The 23,509-nt window shown below is 44.3% G+C and overlaps 1 protein-coding gene across 1 annotated transcript in view; it reads left to right on the top strand.

Moving 5' to 3' along the window:
* Positions 1–23,509, top strand: part of LOC139279613 (mucin-2-like) — a 442,102-nt gene that overhangs the window by 285,445 nt on the left and 133,148 nt on the right. Inside the window, exons 14-25 of the mRNA XM_070898728.1 lie at positions 3,538–3,675; positions 3,777–3,941; positions 6,598–6,692; positions 8,299–8,425; positions 11,068–11,320; positions 11,409–11,461; positions 11,546–11,646; positions 12,351–12,502; positions 12,617–12,755; positions 13,051–13,161; positions 19,118–19,297; positions 21,293–21,532. Of these exons, the coding sequence (XP_070754829.1) occupies positions 3,538–3,675; positions 3,777–3,941; positions 6,598–6,692; positions 8,299–8,425; positions 11,068–11,320; positions 11,409–11,461; positions 11,546–11,646; positions 12,351–12,502; positions 12,617–12,755; positions 13,051–13,161; positions 19,118–19,297; positions 21,293–21,532 (1,754 nt within the window). The remainder of the gene's footprint in view (positions 1–3,537; positions 3,676–3,776; positions 3,942–6,597; positions 6,693–8,298; positions 8,426–11,067; positions 11,321–11,408; positions 11,462–11,545; positions 11,647–12,350; positions 12,503–12,616; positions 12,756–13,050; positions 13,162–19,117; positions 19,298–21,292; positions 21,533–23,509) is intronic.

The following is a 23,509-nucleotide window of genomic DNA, read 5'->3' on the forward strand; positions in this document are numbered from 1 at the left end:
ACCATAGTGGGCAGGGTTTTTAACAATAAAATGTGTATTTTAAATTTTATTTTATTATGTTTTTGTATGTTTTAAAACTCTTACCCCTGTAAAAGTGGGCTATGCACCTGCTTTTATCAGGCACAAGAGTTTTGAGGACATTTGCTGGGCAAGATATGGGTAAATCCCGCAATCTTGCCCATACGAGATATGGAAGATCTGTCACGCTCCAGCATGCGCATTGTGTGCTGAAAACCGGCTTTTGCGATGCCTTCCCGGGTCTGTACACATTCCGTACGGACCCGGGCCAGCCGGGATTTCCAGGCCAATAAAGCTGCTCTTCACAGTGATTTTTAACAGAGGAGTGAGAATGCCCCTGGCTCCAGAAATGTGATTACTCTTCTTTGATGACATAGTATATATATATATGTGTGTTAGGCCCGTTAGGACCTCAAACCAGCGGCCACGCTGCGGTGTCTAGTGGCCGGCGAGTTTTCACGAAATGGCCACTGCGATAGGTATTCTTCTGATGCGGCTTAGCGGCGATGTGCAGCAACGCACCTCTTCCCCCTCCCCTCCCTCACTTCCGCGGCGGTGATGGACAGCACTCCTAAGTGCGTCTTCACTGCGCATACCACCGAGGTCCCGGACCGGAAGCACTATTCCCCTTAAAGAATCGTGCGGAGCAAAGAGTTTGAAGTGGTGCATTGTTGGTGATTGAGACCGCCGGAATGGATTAAAGAGTTGGTACTATGGTTAGATTTATTTTCGTCGACTTTGTTGCGTTCTTTAAACAGATGCTTTAGTTAGATTAATTTTCGGCGACTTTGTTGCGTTCTTTGAGTAGCAGTGCAAAGCTACAGTGTGCATCACTTTGCCAGTGCTGGAGGTGCCTCCCACCTGTAGAGCAGGGAGGCCACTTCAAGGAGCTTGTGGAGATCTTGGAGATGGGGGTCAGTGCTGGCAGGCCAACGCCTCCTGCACATTGTGCGTGCTGCCGAGGCACAGAGGAGAAGGCGGCGCCAGGGGCAACGGCTGCAGAGGCAGCAGGCATGGGCCGCAGGCATCATTATGGACCAGCGTGGAGAGGACCAGCAAGAGAGGTGCCACACGAAGACCCTCAGCAAGGGTGTCCCCCAAGGAGGAGAGTCTGGTACGCCGCTCAGGAGGAGGAGGCTCAGGAGGAGCAGGAGGAGGAGTGCTCAGGAGGAGGAGTAGGAATCAGGTTGACAGCCACGCAGGAGGTGGCGTCCCCATCCTAACCCTGCAAAGGAAGCACAATGCTGTCTCATAGCTGCCTGCTTCACATGAGTAAATGCCCAATTAAGCCTGCATCTGGCCATTTCCATGGGCCAACCTGTGAGCCCTCTCGCAAACCATTTCCACACACTGAAATGACAGACCTGATCACAAATTCTAAACACTAAATAAAGATTTATTACAACCCAAACAATGGGTCTCCAAAACACTCACATCATCCATTATCATCCTTGTCCAACTCCTTATTACCCCTTACAAAGATCAATCAATACAGTACGCTGCAGTGTCTCCCCTGCCTCATGGCTTTGGGAAGGCGGCTGTGTGTGTGTAGAGGAAACTGCAGATGTCCTTCTCGGACACCCTCGACCAGCTCAGGCCCTGGAAGGGCCGGCTGAAGACTGGGCCACATCCTCCTATGCACCTTCAATCGGAAGTGCCTGGGGCGATTCCATGGTTGGCGACAATTGCGGAATGGCAACTGTCGGCTCAGGGCTGCTGTGAACCAGAGGGGCAACATCAATATCCTGGTCTGAGGAGCCAGCGCCACTTCCCCGGGGCAGCACCTCACCTTCCCCACCAAGCTGCTGGAGCACAGGCCGGCAGGGTGTGGTGGCACCGTTAAGCCCCCGGGGGACCTAGCCGCAATGGCAGCAGTCAGATGTCGCGTAGACTCCAGCTGAGACTGTATGACAGCAGCCACACGCTGGAAGCCATCAGAGATGAAAGCAGTCAGATGCTCTGTGTCCTGTTGCCCAAAGCGCATGAGAGCATTCTGAGCGGCCATCCTGTGTAAAGAAAGGTCAAGACAAACTCAAGACACAGCTGCAGAACCTGTCCTTTAAGAAGGTCAGGGAGCAGCTGCATCGTGAGCTTGATGGTTTGCATGAAATGGAGAAGGGGGAATTTCGCAGTGCAAACACCACTCTGCAGCCACACCGCTGAAAACAGCCATTCACCGGGAATTAACACTCGGCTTCCTTTATGACCAAAAAAAGGGCAATTTCGATCTTATTACCACCGCAATCATATCGGTCGTAACGGACGACCAGTGGTGGTGCGACCACCCCGTTTCGGGTGGAGGGCAATTTTGGGCCCTATCATGAACTCTCTTTTTCTCTCCATAAGTGTTACCTCACCTGCAGCATTTTCTGTCTTCTCAAAGGCCTTCTTTACCATCCAAGCCCTTGCAAGCATCCAGGTTAACCTGGTGTGCTTCGGACCCAGCAGGGTTGGGGGAGTTAAGTTGGCATTGCACATCAATTGATGTCACCATGCCGCCATTTTTGCCAGCCTGGCGCTGCCAGTTCCAGCAGCACAAAGTTAAGAACAAAAATGGAGGCCGCCGCACGACCCGCCACCAGTTGGCAAAAGAGCTGTGGCTGGCATTTTATCACAATTTAATGGCGTTACAGAGTGGTGCTGAGGGGAGCAACTTCTAGCCCCTAATCTCATTCAGTGTACCAACCTCTAGTTTTACGTCAGGTCACTTATGGGGCGGGGACGTCTGCACTCCCAGCAGAGGGAGTCCCCCGTCTATCCCTCTCTGCCTCATTGGCTTTGTAAAGGGAGAAGAGGTTATGTCCATTGCAAAAATTGAGCAGGGAATTACAACTAGGTTCGGGACCCAGAATATTCAGATCCTACCCTATTCTCAAGTCAAAGTTACAATGGAAGCTGAGTGAATGTTAAGCAAGGGTTCTTGCTTTGAAGAATATATTTTCTGGGCGGTTCTTCCAGTCTTCTACTGAAATAACTGAGGGAGACCAGTGGACCCCCAAGGAATTTAGCCCCTACAGTCTAAGCCCAGGCTTTTGAGACCTTGAACTAAAATCTTTAATGATAGGATTAAAAGACATAAAAACATTCAATGGTTAAACTTAATTATGCTATTGTGAAATGTATAATTTGGGGAAATTTTTATCACGTTAAAACCTTATTTTGGACATTAGAAGTTTCAATTACTGAGAAACAAATTGCTAATAATTTTCCAAAAAGTAATTTGAAAATGTTATTTGGACCATCAACACACCGTGATGGTGATAAATTGACTGTTGAGATGAGATTTGCTGTTATAGATGTCTCCATACCCATTGTTCCCATTCTCAATGTTGACATATAAAGCTTCAGTCAAAATAGTGACAGATGACATGAGGTTTGTGGACCTAATTACTGTTTTATAATGATTTTTAAAGTAAAAAGAGAATCCAAACAATTCATAGAATGTTGTTTTAAAACATTTACTTCTGATAGCATCTTTTCATCAGTTTAAAACCCTTACTTTCCTTCCTGTTTTCACAGCCAACGTCACTATATTCAAGCCCTCAAATTTCCATGTTATCTTCCACACTACTTTTGGGCTGCAGCTCCAGGTACAGTTAGTGCCTGTAATGCAACTCTACATAACTCTGGATCCCGTCTTCAAGAACCTGATATGTGGTAAATTAGAACCTTTACTATCCAGCCATTGTAATAGGCATAATTGCTTCATTGTCCTCAGTGATAATTAAACACTATACAATTTGTTTGTGTTTATTTAGGTCTTTGTGGAAACTTTAACAATGTACTTAATGATGAGTTTAAAACAGTCAGTGGTCTTGTGGAAGGAACAGCTGTTACCTTTGCAAATACCTGGAAGACCAGAGCTAGCTGCCCAGACAGAAAAGTTATTCATGAAAATCCTTGCTCCCTCAGTGTCGAAAATGGTAAGTCTACAATTTACTGCTTTTCAGTGATGAGCCTAAAAGTTTGAATCATCGCATAATGGAATTGAAAAAGAGTTACCAGGACAAATAAATAGAATAATGTAATATCCTGTATTGCAAAGCATATTACTATATAATACATGAATGATTTTATCTAATGTCTTACAATGGTTCGAATTTTCATCTCTAAAAGCCCCATAAATAGGCATAATGCAGGATTATAGAGGGGAAAGAAGTGTGACTATCAATGCCCTCAATGTACATGATGTGTATTTCTAGTAAGATGTATGCCTGGCGTTGGAAGTTTCAATCAACAACAGGCAAGAGCTTCACTGTAATATAATGTAACAGAGATGACATCATTAAGACATCAACACAATTTTCTGGGGTTACGTAGAAAGTACAATACTTCTGAATGTTGTTTATTTAAATTGGGTTTCCTGGGTTTCTGGGATGCACCTTTGAATACAAAGTTATTTAAAGACACAGCCTGCAACCTCAGGTGTCATTGAAATTTTGGGGGAAGGGGGGAATCTGTGCTGTGCTTTTTGGGATCTGGGTTTGGGCAACTATGAAAGGTTTTAGTGCACATTTTGGTTCCCCCATGTTTGCTGCCATCTAGCCCTTTGGGACAATGAATGTCTGCTTAAGAATTCTTTTTTTTTTCATTCTCGGAATAGAGGCTCCGCCAGCAAGATCAGCATTCATTATACATCCCTATTTGCCCCTGAGAAGCAGTGCAGTTAGGTAGGGAGTTCTAAGATTTTGGCACAGTGATAATGAAGAAATGGCGATATATGTCCAATTTGTGACGGTGTGTATCTTGCAGGGGAACTTGGAGGTGATGGTGTTCCCATGCACCTGCTGCCCTAGTCCTTCTAGATAGTAGGGGTGTGGGTTTGGGAGGTGCTATTGAAGAAGCCTTGGTGAGTTGCTGCACTGCATCATGTAGATAGTATACACTGCAGCCACGGTACGCTGGTGGTGGAGGGAGTGAATGTTTAAGGTGGTGGATGGGGTGCCAATTAACCAGCTGCTTTCCCCTGAGTGGTGTCGAGCTTCTTGAGTGCTGTTACAGCTGCACCCATCCAGTATTCCATCACACCCCTGACTTGTGCCTTGTAGATGGTGGAAAAACTTTGGGGAGTCAGGTGATGAGCCATTTGCTGCTGAATACCCAGCCTCTGACCAGCTCTAGTAGCTACAGCATTTATATGTCTGATCCAGTTGAGTCTCTGGTTAATAGTGACCCCCGGGATATTGATAGTGTGGGGATTCAACAATAGTAATGCCATTGAATATTATGGGGAGGTAGTTAGACTCTCTCTTGTTGTAGATGGTTATTGCATGGCACTTGTGTGGCGCGAAGGTTGTTTGCCACTTATCAGCCTGAGCCTGGATGTTGTCAGTATCTATTTGAAGGAAAAAGGAGGTGATGAAATAATTCAGATTGCAATACAGGATGTCGACTGCTACCTGCCATTAATATGCCAACCACATACATATATAAATGGCAGGCTTACTTTAATTTAATTGAGAAGCAATGTATGCAGAGATAATGGTCTGCAAAGGAACCTGTGATGGAGACACGAAGGAACCTGTGATGGAGATTGCGTTGCAATTTGCAAGATGATCTGTAGCCAAGCTCCAGCGCAATGACTGCCTGTCAAGTTCACTTCAGTCCTGAATTATTTTTCTCATGCCATCACAAGCAACATTAGTAATATGAGTTAATCTGTAGACCCCAGATGTATTAGGCATGTGCTTGATGTTGTTTTCCAGAGCAGGTGATGTCATTACTTTCTCCATGGACAACCAGCAACAGCAGAACAGGCCTATGGTTTTTTTTCCCAAAGGGCAGAATTTCTCAAATCCAGGGCATCATTGATTGCACACATGTAAACCTAGATGCTCTGTACATAATAATGCATTCATTACCACTAGGTCTTCCACTTCACCATCACTATTTCCACAGGATCATACAGGTGAATACCTGCGTCACCAGTGGCAGTTAAGGTGCCTTTATTTTAAAACAATAAACCATGCCCCCATGATTTGACCCCAGAAAAGAAAATTGCAAAGTTGTCTCTTAGGAGTCTGCAGTCCTGGCTCACGATATCTATATGGCAGCCACACACACTTGCTAAATACAAAAAAAGAAAGTGCATGTATCATAGAGAGCCATCAATGAGCACACCATAGGCATATAAATATATAAATATTAAGAGAGGCAATTAGCAATGTTGAAATATCTAAGTCCAGATAGATGAGCCAGTGGCTAGCCTCAGAAGTGGCTTGATGTAAGTCTGAGATGTCACAATGTGATCCATAGTTGGGACCCTGAAAATATATGCAAGGGTAGCATACACACAGTCAAGTGCCTGTCAATACGCAGCATCCAACTCATGCCACAACAAAGCCCAAGGTGAAAATTGTGTTTCTATATTATATATAGAAGTTTTACACCCAGTAGCATAGGAACAGTTCTGCTGATGTCCCGACAAATATACAGTTGGAGACAAATGGAAACCCTGCAGAATTTCTGCCCCATAATGTTTAAAGAGCAGTTCAAGAAAACGTTTCTGCAATAAATGAATCAGTTGCAAATAGTTATTTTTTACAAAACAATCCTTTAATTTCTCCTTTCTTTTTGTAGAAAAGTATGCTAAACATTGGTGCGGCCTGCTAATAGCTGATAACTCTACATTTGCTCTGTGCCATTCGCAGGTCAACCCCAATCTCTACTATGAGGTACAAACAGATACTGTGTCATTGGATCTGATATTTATTACTATAAAAACTGCTTGTATTGGTTGCACCGAAAGAAAAGGTCACAGCTCTGATTTGTTATATCAAATCTCAAGATTGTATTGGTGCATAAGACCATACACAAATGATTGAAAACTGAAGAAATGTGGGACGAATACACAAGGGCCCAGAAATTGTGGTTGGAGACTTCCCCTGGGCGGATGCCTCCGACTGCAATCATTTCTACCAAAGTACTACGAGGTTTGGCAACTGGCGGTCCTGAGGCTCTGTGCGAAGGCCAGCGTGGAGGCTCAGGTATCCCAGGATCGTACGGGTTTCGTACGGATCTCTGGGACCACGTGGGCTGGCCCAACCTATCTGAGTAGGGGGATCCCCATTCATACTTATGTGAGTTCCGTATGTACGGAGTTGCCATAAGTATGAATGGGAATACCTCCAAAAACGCACAAACACCGAAAATGTTTTAACATTTTACATATTTTAAATTAATTAACATGCATTTTAATTAAATATTTTAGACAAAAAAAACATTTTTTTAATGGCCCTGAAATCCCGGCTTCTTTTTCCCGCGGGCGTTCAACTAAAAATAGGAGAAAAGATGCGCACTTACCTTTTGGCCGAACGCTTGCCAGAGATCCTGGACTCAAGATCTCCTCTTCTTGCGCAATGGAGCGTGTTCACGTTGGGACATCCGTAGGAGTCACGTGGGCCTGGATACCCAATCACAGTAAAGTATTTTCTCATTCATTGTAATAGGACTTTCATAAGTCCGAAACTCCTATTACTATGAATGAGAAACACACCCAAACATTACATAAAAAAAAAACACTTCACATAAATACATTATAGAAATTAAAGTTCATAGAAATATTTTTTTTAAAACCTATTTGCCGATTAAAAAAAAAAGTTTTAATTATGGTTTAAAATAAAACTACCTGAGTGGGCAGGGTTTTTAACATAAATATGTATTTTTAAATTTTATTTTTATATGTTTTTGATATGTTTTAAAACTCTTACAGTGGTAAAAGTAGGCTATGCGCTTGCTTTCACCAGGCACAAGAGTTTTAAGGACATTCACAGGGCAAGAGATGGGCAAATAGCCTAATCTCTGTCGTAGGAATGTCCTTCTCCCCGAGATGCGGCCACCTTCTCCCCGAGATGCGGCCATCTGTCAAGCTAGAAACTTGACAGATCGGGAAAAAAGCCGGTTTTCGGCGTATGCGCATTGCGCACCGAATAGTGGCTTTTGCGATACCTTCCCGGGTCCGTATACACTCCATACGGACCCAGGGAGGCTGGAATTTCAGGGTCAATATGTTTTAACAGGCCAACACAATTTTTGACAGATCGCAAGTTCCGAGTTTAGGCACATGCGCTTCGCATACCTAAACATGAAACTTGCGGGAACCCCCACGGGCTCATGCACACTTCGTACGTGCCCATGGGGAGCACAATTTCAGGCCCAAGGTTTTGTTTGAATATTCTGTTCTGTACTGAGTGTTTCCATTCGAAGGATTATTTCTGAGTTCAATCTTTGTTTAAAACTTTGCACCTTAAGTGTGAGATAACACAAAGCTTTATTTTGCAGCAATGTAAGTATGACAGCTGTAACTGTGAGAAGAGTGAGGACTGCATGTGTGCTGCCCTCTCCTCGTATGTTCAGGCTTGTGCAGCCAAAGGCATCACCATTTCCAACTGGAGAGCTAATGTATGCTGTAAGTATAACTATATTAATCAACTGTACATTGAGTTTAACACCTGTCAGATTTGTAGCAGTAACTGCAAAACATTTGGGGGCCGAAATTGCTCTCCACCCCAAATGGGGCACACTTACCGATTTATTTTCTCTCCATGGGGCAGAGATTTGAGCGATATTGAGGTCTTTGGTTTTTTTGATGTTGGTATGGTGTTCCGGCGGCCAGAGTGAAAGTGCCATTGTGTTGGGTCAGCTGCTGCTCCGACTCATCAGCGCTGTGCTGATGACGTTAGCGCGACGTGGACATGCCGCATCCCGCTGACACATCACAGTTAAAGGGGAGGGCAGCTGCAAACTCTGTATTTATTTCAGTTAGGTCCACTGGGCCACCAGGGAGGGTTTCGGCCGGGCTGCCTGTTGTTGGCCCGGCCGAACCCGTGGCCACCATTGACGGGTCGACCTTGGAGTTGGCCGACAATTAAAATAAAATGGCGGCCATGGCAGTGCGCCCTCCTCTTTAAGGGCGGATGCTCCGCCCAGCTGCAAGAAGCTTCCCAACGGGGAAAGCTGTCGGGCATCAACCGGTGGACGATCCGCTCCGGTAGGGCAATTTCCCACACAGGACGGAAAGGGGGCCGTCGCCAGTCGGTAAGGGGTTGGCGCGTGCCTGATGGGTGGGAAGACGGCCAGGGTGGTCCCGTACACTGCTCCAAAAATAAAGGAGGGCAATTCACAAAATGTCGGCCCCTCTGCGTCAACCGAGCGGTGATTGCTTTTCGGACCATTGCCACCTCTTTGAGGCTCTTAAAAAAAGGGGCAATTTTGGCCCCTTGACCTTTCCCATTTATTGTAGAGCTTCATATTCTTATACACCTAGAAAAATCCACCATGAGGCAACAAAAGGTAATCGTGAGGTAGCTCTACATATTAGTGCTTTGCATGCACTGATATAATGTAACGGGCATTTTCTTGCCACTGACTCCACTCCATCCATTACTGCTATCTAAGGCTGAACCAGATTGTCCTCAACCTTGGCGTCCTGTCAACCCCAAGCAGAACTTTAAATCCCACGGGGCTGAAATTGCCCACCACTGGAAATGGGGCGCACACACCCTGTTTCTAGTGTTTTTACCGCCGTGGTGGTTGAGGTGGCCTCTTGAACGAAATTCCGCTCTTTGGCTTTTTTTTCAGGCAGACCTGAAGTCAGTCATAATGGGAGTGGAAGTGGGGCGGTGACTAGAAGGGTGAAGTTAGGGGAAGGGCGGAGTGGTCGCCGCTGTCAGCGTAGCCATCACGGCGCCACGTCACTACGGCTCTCCCCTTTACTTAAAGGGTAGAGCCTGTGTGATTGTTTAAGTTCAGTCCACCTGGCTACCAGGGAGGATTTTGGCCGGGCCAGCAGCCTGGCACCCTTTAATGGGAGCCGCACCACCATTTCACAAGGTCACAGCCTCACTGCACCGTCTCAAAAAAACAGGTTTTGGCACTTCCCGACGGGAGCAAGGTTTTCTCGGCGGAATTTCGCCGACGGGAGGGAATATCGGCGGTGCGCACTCTGATGACATACTTAGGATGGATTGGCAGCAGCGGAGTGGTGGGAGGGGAGCGGGTCACCGCCGGGATACCGCAGGAGCAGAATTTTGATAATGGCAGCCATTACACGAAAAGTCGGTGACCATTGCACTCCACAGCATGGCCGCCGATTTCTGATGTTAACAGGCCTTAAGGAAAGGGGCAATTTCGGCTCCACATCTTATGCATCACCAAATGACATTCTTACAGCTCCACAACATTGCTCACCTCCACCCTACCTCCACCCTGATACCTTCAGATGACTCTAATGCTCTTTTAGCTGGCCTACCATCCTCCACTCCATGAACTGAAATTTGATCTAAACTGCAGCACTTATCCTGGCTCTCTTGCTCATTAGCCCCATCTTCACTGAATTACGTTGGCGTCCCATCTCCAAAAGTATTTACTGACCTTACCCAGTCGTGTGAGGTCATTGAATTTCTTGAGGCACTGCATTCAGGTCCTTGGGGCTTGACTCCTGGAATTGACCTCCACGCCTGTCTGGTCCCACTACCTTTTGACCTTGTGTCTGGAGGGCCTGCTGTCTCCCTGTGGATAGGACCCTCTCTCTCCTCCAGTCCACCTCCTCCAAGACTTCCTGTGCAGCGTTCGAAAACCTTGAAGCCTACTCTCTCCCATGTTATATCATTCCTCACTGTTTCCCAGGACTGATGGACTGATTTACTTCCTGCACAACACCCAGCACTTGCTGCAGCCACAATGCACCTCCCCTTTAAGAGGTGCAGGCTAGCTTTAAGTCATCCTAGGAAGTTATGATTTTGGGCTCTGTGCTGATGCGTGCAGCCAATGTACAACGTGGTTAGCGCTGGCTGAACACAACAATCATTATAATGATTTGTTGGCGAAGTTGGCATGCTGCCTGCATTTCAATCAACGGGTGTTGGTTAATTGCGCATCTTAATCCCCATGCCCGTTTTCGGGGGCTATCCAATTTAGCACTGATTGTATTACTAACTGCTACTCTGAAACAATACTTTTCAAAATGTATTATATTTGTTTATTATTTTAGACTAGTTTTAAACTGAAGTCTGGAAATTTCTCAAGTTGTCTGTGTTTTATTAATTGCAGCCAAATACATCAACTGTCCCAAGACTCTCGTCTACAACTACGCTATGACAAACTGTCATCGTACTTGCCAGTCCCTAGGAGCACCAGATAAAACATGTGAGGTTGACTTTGTGCCAGTGGATGGATGTGGTTGTGCTAATGGAACCTACATGGATGACGCTGGTAATTGTGTACCAGCCTCCAGTTGCTCGTGCTATTATCGGGGGTTGGCAGTGCCAGCAGGAGAGGTCATTCATGAGGAAGATGCCATGTGGTGAGCTTGTAAAGCTAACTCCTGATTTCACTGAGCAGGAGAAGTATCTGAATTCAGTGCTTGATGATATTTTGTTGTTTTATTCTAGTACCTGCAATCAAGGGAAGCTAGAGTGTATTGGAAATGATTCAAAACCTCCAGGTAACATTTTGAGAAAAAAGTAATTATTCAAACAAAAAATGTTTCTTTTGTGTATCTAAATCCATTTTTTATTTTATTTTCCAGCCTGTGTTGCTCCCATGGTTTACTTTGACTGCAATAATGCTTCAGCTGACAGTACTGGTACAGAATGTCAGAAGAGCTGCCAAACCCTTGACATGGAGTGTGTAAGTAATCGAATACTGATGAGTCGTATTATCTGTGCTAATATTTCAGGTGCCAGATACACTTGGGCGATTCTTAGATATTCTTCTTCTTTCTTGACTTGAGGTTTGTGTGCTCAGAGATACTTTTATTTTTGTCCTTTCAGTTCTCTGTAAAAAGTAGTACATGAAACTCATGGATTTTAGAAGCACACACATATTCTGAACCTTTACTCCCACTCCCTTGCTCTTTCCCCGTAGCCCTGCAAATTTTTCCTTTTCAAGTCGGCATCCAATTCCCTTTTTAAAGTTTCTTTTGATTCTGTTTTCACCACCCTTTCAGAAATGCATTGCAGCTCAGAAATACTCTAGCTAACCAGGACTCTCTCTAAGGCATTGACATGCTTCCTAAAGCGTAGTGCCCAGAATTGGACACAATACTCAGCTGGGGCTGAGCCAGTGATTTATAAAGGTTTAGCATAATTTTCTTTCTTTTGTACTCTATGCTTCTATTTATGGTTCCCATATGTTTATTAAAAGCCTTATCAATTTGTCCTGCCATCTTCAAAGATTTGGCAACTCTCACATCAGAGTCATTCTGACAGTGCAGCATTTCAGCATCTACTATCTAGCTCTAAAGATAGATTTTTAATGAAAGAGCCAAACACAATTCATTAACTTCACACATTGAATTTTATAAATTCCAATTAAAACATATTTATCTGCAGTATGCCACAGGTTGTGCCTCTGGGTGTGTGTGTCCTGAAGGTTTAGTCTCTGACGAAAGCGGTGGATGTATTCCCATAACTCAGTGCCCATGTGCTCACAATGGCGTCCAATACCAATCTGGGGACATTGTACAAGTGGACTGCAACTCATGGTACGCAGCAAACATTCACTCTTGTTTTTCTGTTAAGATGAATTGCAAGATGCAACTGTAGAACCTCAATGCTAATCTATTGTGGTTAATGTACATCTTATTTCATTTTCTTAGTGAATGCAACAATAGATTGTGGACCTGCACAAAACAAGAATGTCATGGAACATGTATGATCTACGGAGATGGGAATTACATCACTTTTGATGGGAAACGTTACAATTTTAATGGAGACTGTGAATATATTGTTGCACAGGTAATGTTAGAGACAAATATGCCTTTTTCATTATTATTACAGGTAGTAATTATTATCCTATTCTAATTAAAACAAAAAGGATGACAATATACAATAAAATTTGAAGCTTAAACCAGTAACAATAATGAACTGTGTAATGATGCTAAATCAATCAGTTTATGATTACTTTTATGCTTCAAATTTCAACATTTTTAGGCCTGAGTAAGTTTCTTTTGTGACATATCTATAGACTTAAAATGATGTACTGTGTGAAGCTGTTAGTCTTTAACAATGTCCTTATTCATGATTGTTTCAGGATTATTGTGAAAATAACTCTTCCAATGGCACCTTCAGAATAATCACTGAAAACATCCCTTGTGGGACCACTGGAACAGCATGTTCTAAATCAATCAAAATTTTCTTGGGGGTAAGTGAACAGAGGATAACATATAATCAGTGTCACTTGCCTACAAATTCCCTACCTTATCACCATGATTTAGTGCCGCAATCCTGACAAAAATAGCGACCGCCATTCTAATCAGGCAAATAAAATGCTGGCCTTTATTGCAAGAGGGATGGAGTATAAAAGTAGGGAAGTCCTGCTACAATTCTACAGGGCATTGGTGAAACCACACCTCGAGAACTGCATACAGTTTTAGTCCCCTTATTTAAGAAGGGATATATTTGCATTGGAGGCAGTTCAGAGAAGGTTCACTAGGTTGATTCCTGAGATGAAGGGGTTAACTTATGACGAAAGGTTGAGCAGGTTAGGCCTATACTCATTGGAGTTCAGAAGAATGAAAGATGATCTTATTAAAACTTATAAGATTCTGAGGGGGCTCGACAGGGCAAATGCAGAGAGGATGTTTCCCCTTGTGGGGGAATCTAGAACCACGGGGCATAGTTTCAGAATAAGGGGTCACCCATTTAAAATGGAAATGAGGAGGAATTTCTTCTTTAGAGGTTTGTGAATCTTTGGAATTCTCTGTCCCAGCGAGCTCTGGCGATTGAGTTATTGAATATATTTAAGGTGGAGATTTTTGAATGATAAGGGAGTCAAGGGTTATGGGGTACAGGCAGGGAAGTGGAGTTGAGGCCAAGATCAGATCAGCCATGATCTTATTGAATGGCGGAGCAGGCTCGATGGCCCACTCCTGCTCCTATTTCTTATGTTCTTATTAACGCACTTCTCTGGTGTGGGGCTCTGCGGCCGCCATTTTGGTGAAAGCCTTGGCACTGCCAATATCGAGAGCGTGACGTACTTAACATCATGTTCTGCGAATTTTCACCTTAGCGCTGAGTTTATAGCTGGGTCCTAACTCGCTCTGAAAAGCGAGCATGCAGCAGACCGACAAAGGCGCTATTAGAACTTCTTAAAAGGACAGACACATCTTTCAGGTAAGTTTGCATTTAAGTTTTTGGACGAAGAGGAAGCTGAAGGAACGATGCAACCCAGACAGCCCCTTTCTGACCGGGATTTCTGGGATGGAATCATCTACCAGCGGTACCATTGACCACAAACCAATTCCCCTTTCCACATTTATCCCACACCTTTCCTTCCCTCTGTTACTGACCATCACAGCGTCCTCTTGGCCACAATGCTGAAATAAAAGACACCACAAAGCAAACTTTCCAATCTAACATTATACATGTATCCATCCAATATGATATCAAGAAATAAACTCATCACCCTTATGCATTCCCTCAGTGACTGTTTTGTGTGTGCCTTTGCCTATCCTGCTGATGTCATGCAGTGCTATCCCAGTGACTGTAGCATAGCTGGTGGTAGGCTGCTGACTGAAGTGGAGGATACTGCAAATGGCCTTGCTGGTTAACCTTGAGGAGCTGGTGGCTGCGAGTGTGAAATTGAGTGATGGTGTTTCTTCTTCTTCGCTCTCCTCTCCCTCTTCTTGGTCAATAACTGACTGGGCAAGCTGCATTTCTCGAGTGTGTGAAATGAGGAGGCATAAGGGTGAAGTTATGGTGAGGGGAGGGGCGGGAGTGCAAGAAGTGAATGGGAGAAGGAGCATAACGTATGAGGATGGCAGCATCTTATATCCTTTTAGCTCCGCCGCTGACAAGAATGGCCAGCACTGTCTCCTCCAAGGGAGTGAGGTGAAGCTAGGAATGGGAGGTGTACCTTGTGTTTGGTATAGATTGTTGGTAAGTGAGTGATTGGGGGAGGGGGGAGTCATGCATTGAGAAGTGTCTGAGGCAAGTGGTGAGGTCATGAAGCTTCTTTGGGCACTGGAGCCAGGTGGTGGTGGTGATACTGCTGGCAGTGGCAGCCTCAGTGATCTGGTCCCACAGTCTTTTTTCTGAAGGGCCTCCTGGCCCCTGTGGTTAGAGGACCTCTCTCGCTGTGTTGACCCCCCTGCACAAAGCCGGAGTGCTGTGTATGAGAATCTGGGTTCCTCTTCCCTGTGCTAGTGCTGAAGTACTTTTAGCATTTTTTTAGATGCAGAAGGAAATTCAACTTTTAAGAGCCGAAGACTCCCATTTGGGAATTCTTTTTAATGTTATTTTTTTCCAGAAGGCAGTTAAGTTCTAAGGGCTAAAAACTGCATATTTTAAAATGATTTTTAATTTCAGAAGGCAGTTCCCCCTTAAAGACCGAATAGCTTTCTGAAATGGCAGCCTTGCTTTAAGAAAAGGCTGTTCTTGCTGCGGCCACGCTACATTGGGGCCTCCTACCGGCGATGCACGGAAAGTTTAACGCTGGGCTAATGTTAATTAGCCACCAACTCCAATTTAGCGGTCCTGCCAGCGCCATCATTTTCGACAGCCATTTCGGTGGCACCAGCAGGTTTTTACCGATGTTGAATTTCTAGGCCACTGTCTTTTTGTTCTGTGAACGCAAAACAACTAGGAGCTTAAGCATTATAATCTCTGGATTATTACCCGAGCCACATGCAAATTGGCATAAGGATAAGCAGATTAGGAAGGTGAACATGTGGCTGAAGGACTGGTGTGGGAAAGAGGGGTTCCATTTTATGGGACACTGGCACTAGTACTGGAACAGAAAGGAACTGTACCGTTGGGTGGGGCTCCACCTGAACCAGGCTGTGACCCAGGTCCTAGCAGAAAGAATGACTAAGGCAGTCACAAGGACTTTAAACGAGTAAATGGTGGGGGGAGGGCTCAGGTGGAAAAGGTAGTATAAATAATAATGCTAAAACAATTAAAAGGAAAGAGAGGACTGTCCGCTGTAAACTGGGTAAATCGACAGACGATCAGTGGGAGATGTTTAAAAATAATTTAATATGATACAGAAACAGTTTATACCCCAAAGAGGCAAGAGCTCTACTCGCCAAAAAAACAGCCATGGATGATAAAAGAGGTAAGAGGCAACATAAAAAGAAAATAAAAGGCATACAAAAATGCAAAAACTAGCACAGATCCTAGTAACTGGGAGAGACACAAAGAACAACATAAGGTGACAAAACAGATAGCAAGAGACACAAAAGGGGATATGAAAATAAACTTTCAAGGGATATCAAAATCATCACAAAAATGTTGCAGTTATATTAGGATAAAGAGGGTGGTCAGGAGCAATGTGGGGCCCTTGAACCCTTGAATACTGCGAACGGTGATATTGTAAATGAAAATAAGGAAATGGTGGACATGTTGGATAATTTTTTTGAGTCAGTATTTACAAGGAAATTAATATTGAATCAGAGACGGGAACACACCAAAATTAACCTAAGCAAAAATAACAGTAATGAAGAAAATAATGGCACTAGAGAGTGATAAATCCCCAGGACCAGATGGTTTCCATCCCAGGGGTTTAAAGGAAGTAGGTGAGCACATTGCAGATGCCTCAACTATAATCTTCCAAAGTTCTCTTGAATCAGGAACTGTTCCTTTAGATTGGAAAATTACACATATCACTCTGCTATTTAAGAAAGGTGAGGGAGGGAAACAAGAGAATTATAGACCATTTAGTCTAACATCTGTTGTTGGAAAATTATTGGAGTCTACAATTAAGCATAGAGTGACTCAATACCTTGAAAATTTTCAGCTGATCAGAGAGAGCCAGTGTGGATTTATAAAGGGCAGGTCATGCCTGACAAAGCCGATTGAATTTTTCGAAGAGGTGACTAAAGTAGCGGACAGGGGAATGTATTTGAATGTTATTTATATGGACTTTCAGAAGGTATTTGATAAAGTCCCTCATAAGAGACTGTTAGCTAAAGTTCAAGCTCATAGATTTGAAGGCAATTTTGTGCTTTTTTTTGGAGCAGGACAGAAGTGCCCTCATCATGGGGGCAGAAGTGGGGGGGGGGGGGCGGAGTGGTGTCACCAGCAGGGTGGAAGTGGTGGGGGGGGGGGGCGGAGTGGTGTCACTAGCAGGGTGGAAGTGGGGGCGGGGCGGAGTGGTGTCACCAGCAGGGTGGAAGTGGGGGCGGTGGAGTGGTGTCACCAGCAGGGTGGAAGTGGGGGGGGGGGGGGGGGGGGCGGAGTGGTGTCACTAGCAGGGTGGAAGTGGGGGCGGGGCGGAGTGGTATCACCAGCAGGGTGGAAGTGGGGGCGGTGGAGTGGTGGCACCAGCAGGGTGGAAGTGGGGGGGGGGCGGAGTGGTGTCACCAGCAGGGTGGAAGTGTGGGCGGGGCGGAGTGGTATCACCAGCAGGGTGGAAGTGGGGGCGGTGGAGTGGTGGCACCAGCAGGGTGGAAGTGGGGGGGGGGCGGAGTGGTGTCACCAGCAGGGTGGAAGTGTGGGCGGGGCGGAGTGGTATCACCAGCAGGGTGGAAGTGGGGGCGGTGGAGTGGTGGCACCAGCAGGGTGGAAGTGGGGGGGGGGGCGGAGTGGTGTCACCAGCAGGGTGGAAGTGTGGGCGGGGCGGAGTGGTATCACCAGCAGGGTGGAAGTGGGGGCGGGGCGGAGTGGTGTCACCAGCAGGGTGGAAGTGGGGGGGGGGGGTGGAGTGGCCACCACTAGTGGGGTAGAAGTGGGGGCGGGGTGGAATGGCCAATGCTGCAAGTCTTCAGCGCTAGCGAGTCACAACTTCCATCCCCATCAGTTAAAAGGGCTGCTGAAAATTCTGCAGCGACTTTAGTCGCAAATGCTGGGCCACCAGAGAGGGCTTTGGCCGGTCCAGTGGCATGACACCCAAGATGGGGTGCCAGGTTGCCTGTTGGCGGCCAGGCCAAACCCACGGCCATAATTGACGGCCCAACCTAGCAGTCGGCTAACAAAAAAAATAACATGGCGTCGCCAGCAGCGCCACCTCCCCTTTAAGGGCAGCCGTGCCACCAAGTCACAGAGAGGGTACCGACAGCAAAAGCTGTCAGGGGCACCGACCGGTGGTGGCGTGCCTCCCATGGGACAATTTCGGGAAAGGGGCAATTTCCCGTGGGACAATTTCGGGAAGGGGTCGCCGCCGGTCAGTAAGGGGTCGGTGCGTGCACTCCGCAGCAGGAAAACGGGCGGAGTGGTCCCCTACACTGCCCCAAAACTGAGGAAGGGCAATTTCTAAAATGACGACCCCTCTGCGGAGACTCGGCGGCCATTCCAAACCAACCCATGGCCGCCACTTTCAGGAATGCTGGGCTTTATATCTGGAGGACGAGAATACAAGGGGATAGAAGTTGTGCTGCAGCTGTACAAAACCCTGGTTAGACCACATCTGGAGTACTGTGAGCAGTTCTGAAACCACACCTCAGGAAGGATAAATTGCCTTTGAAATTGGTGCAATGTAGATTTACCAGAACGATACCTGGCCTCCAAGGGTTAAATTACGAGGCGAGGTTACACAAACTAGGATTGTATTGCTTGGAAATTTAAACGGTTAAGGGGGAGGATTTGATCATTGTTTTCAAGATATTAAGGAGAACAACTGAAAAGAAGGATGCATTAGAGTCAAATCAGGTACAAAGAGAAATAAAGAGAGGGAAAGAAAGATTGAATTAAGACAGAGCTAAAAAGAGAAAGAAAGGAACAGTAAGAACAAAAATAAAAAATTTAAAATTTGCCATTTTTTTAAATCTCGAAGAATAACTACCTGAAGGAATGAGACTCTGGGCCAGAGTGGTTGATTGGCATTTCCAATTATTATGTCATTAAAAAGTTGCTTACACTATTAATTATCAGACTCAACTGTCTGTGGCAAGTTTAATGGGCAATTAATGTTCAAATTCAGAAAATTCTTAAAATTTACAGGGTGCGATGCCAGTTGTGAAAACCAAATGGTGGAGCAGCATAAATCGACCAGCAAACATCTCTTAATCCCCTGAACTTGCTGGCCGATTTGCACATTAATAACTGCTTGCGCTGTTAGCATGCTGTTATTTTTCCAATAAATATGGAACAATTCCCAGCGCAATTTATTTGTGGCTATTTTATATGTTATCTGTCTAATATGATTATTTAAAACCTTCCAGAACTCTGAAATAAAACTCTCAGATGGAAAGTATGAAGTGGTGAAATTTGGTAGCAATATACACATACCTTATGAAGTGCGTCATCTTGGCATTTACCTTGTAATTGAAGCTAATAATGGACTGGTATTGATCTGGGACAAGAAAACAAGCTTGACTATTAAACTCAGCCACTCCTTTAAGGTAAGTGCTTACTCCTGAAAATTGCTGATATTACCAAAGATGTTCTTTACAGTAACAAATTTTAAATCTTTTGAGCAAGAAAGTCTTGCGTTTACAAAGAAAGAAAGACTTGCATTTATATGGCGCCTTTCATGACCACCGGACATCTCAAAACGCTTTACAGCAAATTAAGTACTTTTGAAGTGCAGTTGCTGTTGTAATATGGGAACATCCACATTATCATGGGAACACCCACATTACAACACCCCTTATCATGCCTCACAGAAACATCTCAAACCCCTTCACATACAATGAATTATTTTGAGGTGCGATGACAGTTGTTATGGTGGCTGACCTAACGCTCTCTACCACTGTGTGTTGGCATGTAGTTTCCTGTTATAATTTTCATTGCCTGAGCTTGACGATCACAGACTTCCATACAGGGAGTTGCTTTGGGACTTTCTCTAAGTAGAGCTAAAAAAACTCTACATGAAACATTCCTGGAAACAATCTTAATTGTGGTTGAAGCGGGCCAATAGCAAGAATTTTGGAGCCGGCATCTTGCCTGATGATCAGACAGTGAATGATATGCGCTTTGGAATAATTAAACAACTAACATTGAAATTCAGATCTTTCGATGATTTAAGTTTGATATAATCAACACCACAGTGCAATCTTAATAATCAGTACTCAGTATGGAAATAATAAATGTTTTGCATCTTATTTCATGAGAATTTAAGTGGTGAATAGGATTACATTATTAATGAGTGACTATTACTGAGTCTCCATTCATTACAGCATCATTTACCAACTCACTTGAACTGCAAAGATATTTTTTGCTCGTTTTTACACACTAAAGGTCCAACACTTACAAATACCGATGGGTATAACCAATCCTTATCTTTTCTTAGTCATCAACTGCTTTGGGTTGATCAGTGGCAAGTAACATTTGTGCAACACAAATGCCAAGCAATGGCCAGCTCTAACAAGAGAGAGCCTAGCCATCTCCCCTTGACATTCAATGGCATTACCATGCCGGGGCCCCATCATCAACATCCTAGGGGTTATCATTGACGAGAAACTTAACTGGACAGCCATGTAAATGCTGTGGCTACTAAAGCAGGTCAAAGTCTAGGTATTCTGCAGTGAGAGGCTCACCTCCTGACTCCCCATACCCTCTCCACCATCTATAAGGCACAAGTCAAGCGTGTGTTGGAATACTTTCCACTTGCCTGGATGAATGCAGCTCCAACAACACCGAAGAAGCTCAACATCATCCAGGATTAAACGACCCACTTGATCAGCACCTTATCCACTAGTCTAAACATCTAACACCTCTGTCACAAACATTCTGTAGCTGCATTGTGTACTATGTACAGGATGCACTGCAGCAACTCGCCAAGGATTCTTCAGCAACACTTCCCAAACCCACCACCACCACCGAGAGGGACAAGGGCAGCAGGTGGATTGGAACACCATCACTTCCAAGTCACCGTCCTGACTTGGAAACATTGTGTGTTTCCTTCAAAGGTCACTGGGTCAAAATCATGTAACTTCTTACCTAACAGCACTGTGGGAGTACCTTCACAACATGGACTGCAGCAGTCCAAGAAAAACTACCACCTTCTCAACTTGGGATGCGCAAAAATGCCGACCTCAACAGCAATGTCCATATCCTGAGTGTGAATATTTTTTTTAAATTAGAACAAAATATTACCAGTAGTAAAGAGAATATGGAGCTCAAGACACTGTTCACTTATTCAAACAATGTATTTTTTTAATCACTGAAAAATCACAAGCAATACTAAAGTGTAACCATTTTTATGGGTCTACTAAAGGTCATGACTTTTCTAAAAATGGGATGCACTGAAGTAAATCAAAGCATCATTTGTGCATGATGTCTTTGGAATGATATGGCATGCAGTTGTATTTTCCCCCCACTACCAGGATATCTGAAATCGTCTTTAACTGAAAAATTTTCAGTCTAATAATTGTCACCTTTATTGAATATTACAGGGTACCATCTGTGGATTGTGTGGCAATTATGATGGTAATGTATACAATGATTTTACCACAAGAAGCCAGTTGGTGGTTGTAAACATGGAAGAGTTTGGAAACAGCTGGAAGGTGTCTCCTACCTGTGCAAATGTAAAGAAAAACAAAGACCCTTGCTCAATTAACGTACATCGAGATGCATGGGCTCAGAAACAGTGCAGCATCCTCAAGAGTGAGACATTCCTAGCGTGTAATTCTCAGGTACAGCATTGTGCACCCAAGTGTTTCATGTGTCTTTTCACCACATTATATAAATAATTTTCAAACATTGTGCACATGAGCAACAAAGGGTTCCATCTTCCTATGTACAAAAACAAAAGCAGCACCAGAAAACTTCTAACTGCTATGAGCAAAATATTTTTCAATACAAAAGGACAAAATCTCCTTAACTTTCTAGTGACAACTGAGAAGTAAAAATAGAAAAATCCCAGAATAATTTTGCTATTTATGTCATAACAGTGCAGCAAATTTTCCTTGCGGAATTTGATTTATCCATATTTAGAATTCATGAGCTTTTCCTTTGCCCCCTCTCCATTGGAGTTGCTGAAATGAAACTTGTACAGCAAGTGATCAGGAAAGCCAATGGTATCTTGGCCTTTATTGCAAAAAGGATGGAGTATAAAAGCAGGGAAGTCTTGCTACAGTTATACAGGTATTGGTGAGGCCACACCTGAAATACTGCATGCAGTTTTGGTTTAAGTACTTACAAAAGGATAGACTTGCTTTGGAGGCAGTTCAGAGAAGGTTCACTTGGTTGATTCCGGGGATGAGGGGGTTGACTTATGAGGAAAGGTTGAATAGGTTGGGCCTCTACTCATTGGAATTCAGAAGAATGAGAGGTGATCTTGTCGAAATGTATAAGATTATGAGGGGGTTTGACAAGGTGGATGCAGAGAGGATGTTTCCACTGATGGGGGAGACTAGAACTAGAGGGCATGATTTTAGAATAAGGGGCTACCCATTTAAAACTGAGATAAGGAGAAATTTCTTTTCTCAGAGGGTTGTAAATCTGTGGAATTTGCTGCCTCAGAGAGCTGAGAAAGCTGGGACATTGAATAAATTTAAGACAGAATTAGACAGTTTCTTGAACGATAAGGGGTTATAGGGAGCGGGCGGGGAAGTGGAGCTGAGTCCATGATCAAATCAGCCATGACCTTATTGAATGGCGGAGTAGGCTTGAGTGTCCGTATGGCCTACTCCTGTTCCTATTTCTTATGTTCTTATGCTCTTGGTTTTGTGAAGTTGTATTTTCGGTCTTCCCAGGAGTCTGGAATAATTCAAGAAACTGAGAGCATTGTGAAAACAAATTGCTTTCATAAGTGTCAGAATATGAGGTGCACATCTAACATAATCGGTGCTGGACGATTTGCACCATTGCGCTGATGAGTGCACGAAAACTGTCTTAACTAACTGGGCAGAGGTACCTTGCTCCAACAAATTCCAGCACAATATTCTTTATATGTAGAAAATCTGGGAGGCAACCATTTTGTTCAAAGTACTCTTTCTTTTTACAGTAAATACTAAACATACTTTAAGTTTGCTTGTTGCTTTTTGAAAATATCAATTTTCCTGTTGCCATCAAACTCATTATTGCATCATTTGTAGAGCGTATCCAGGGGCAGCTTCATTGCACACAGTGGAAGGTGCCACTTTAAACTTTTCCCAGAGCCAGGTGATTCTAGAGACTCCCTCAGTTAGTTTCAAGTTACTTCACCTTCCCACTCTTAGCAATTGAAGCCACTCTGGGCACCTGGGACCTTTCCTGTAATTGAAAGCACTAGAGTTACTTGGGATGAAGGGATTGCCTTATGAAAAGAGATTGAGTAGACTAGGTCTATATTCCATAGAGTTTAGCAGAGTGAGAGGTGACCTAATTGAAACAAATAAAATTCTTAAGGAGCTTGACAGGGTTAATGCTGGGAAAACGTTTCTCCTGGCTGGGGAATCTAGAACACGGGGTCACAGTCTCAGAATAAGGGGTTGGACATCTAGGACTGAGATGAGGAGAACTTTCTTCTTCAAAGCATTGTGAATCTTTGGAATTCTCTACCCCAGAAAGCTGTGGATCTTCAGTAATTGAGTATATTGAAGACAAAGCTCGATACATTTTTGTGAATTAAGAGAATTAAGGGATATGGGGTTAGTACGGGAAGGTGGAGTTGAGGTAGAAGATCAGCC

This window comes from Pristiophorus japonicus, chromosome 14, assembly GCF_044704955.1.
Source record: "Pristiophorus japonicus isolate sPriJap1 chromosome 14, sPriJap1.hap1, whole genome shotgun sequence".
NCBI classification, from domain to species: domain Eukaryota; kingdom Metazoa; phylum Chordata; class Chondrichthyes; family Pristiophoridae; genus Pristiophorus; species Pristiophorus japonicus.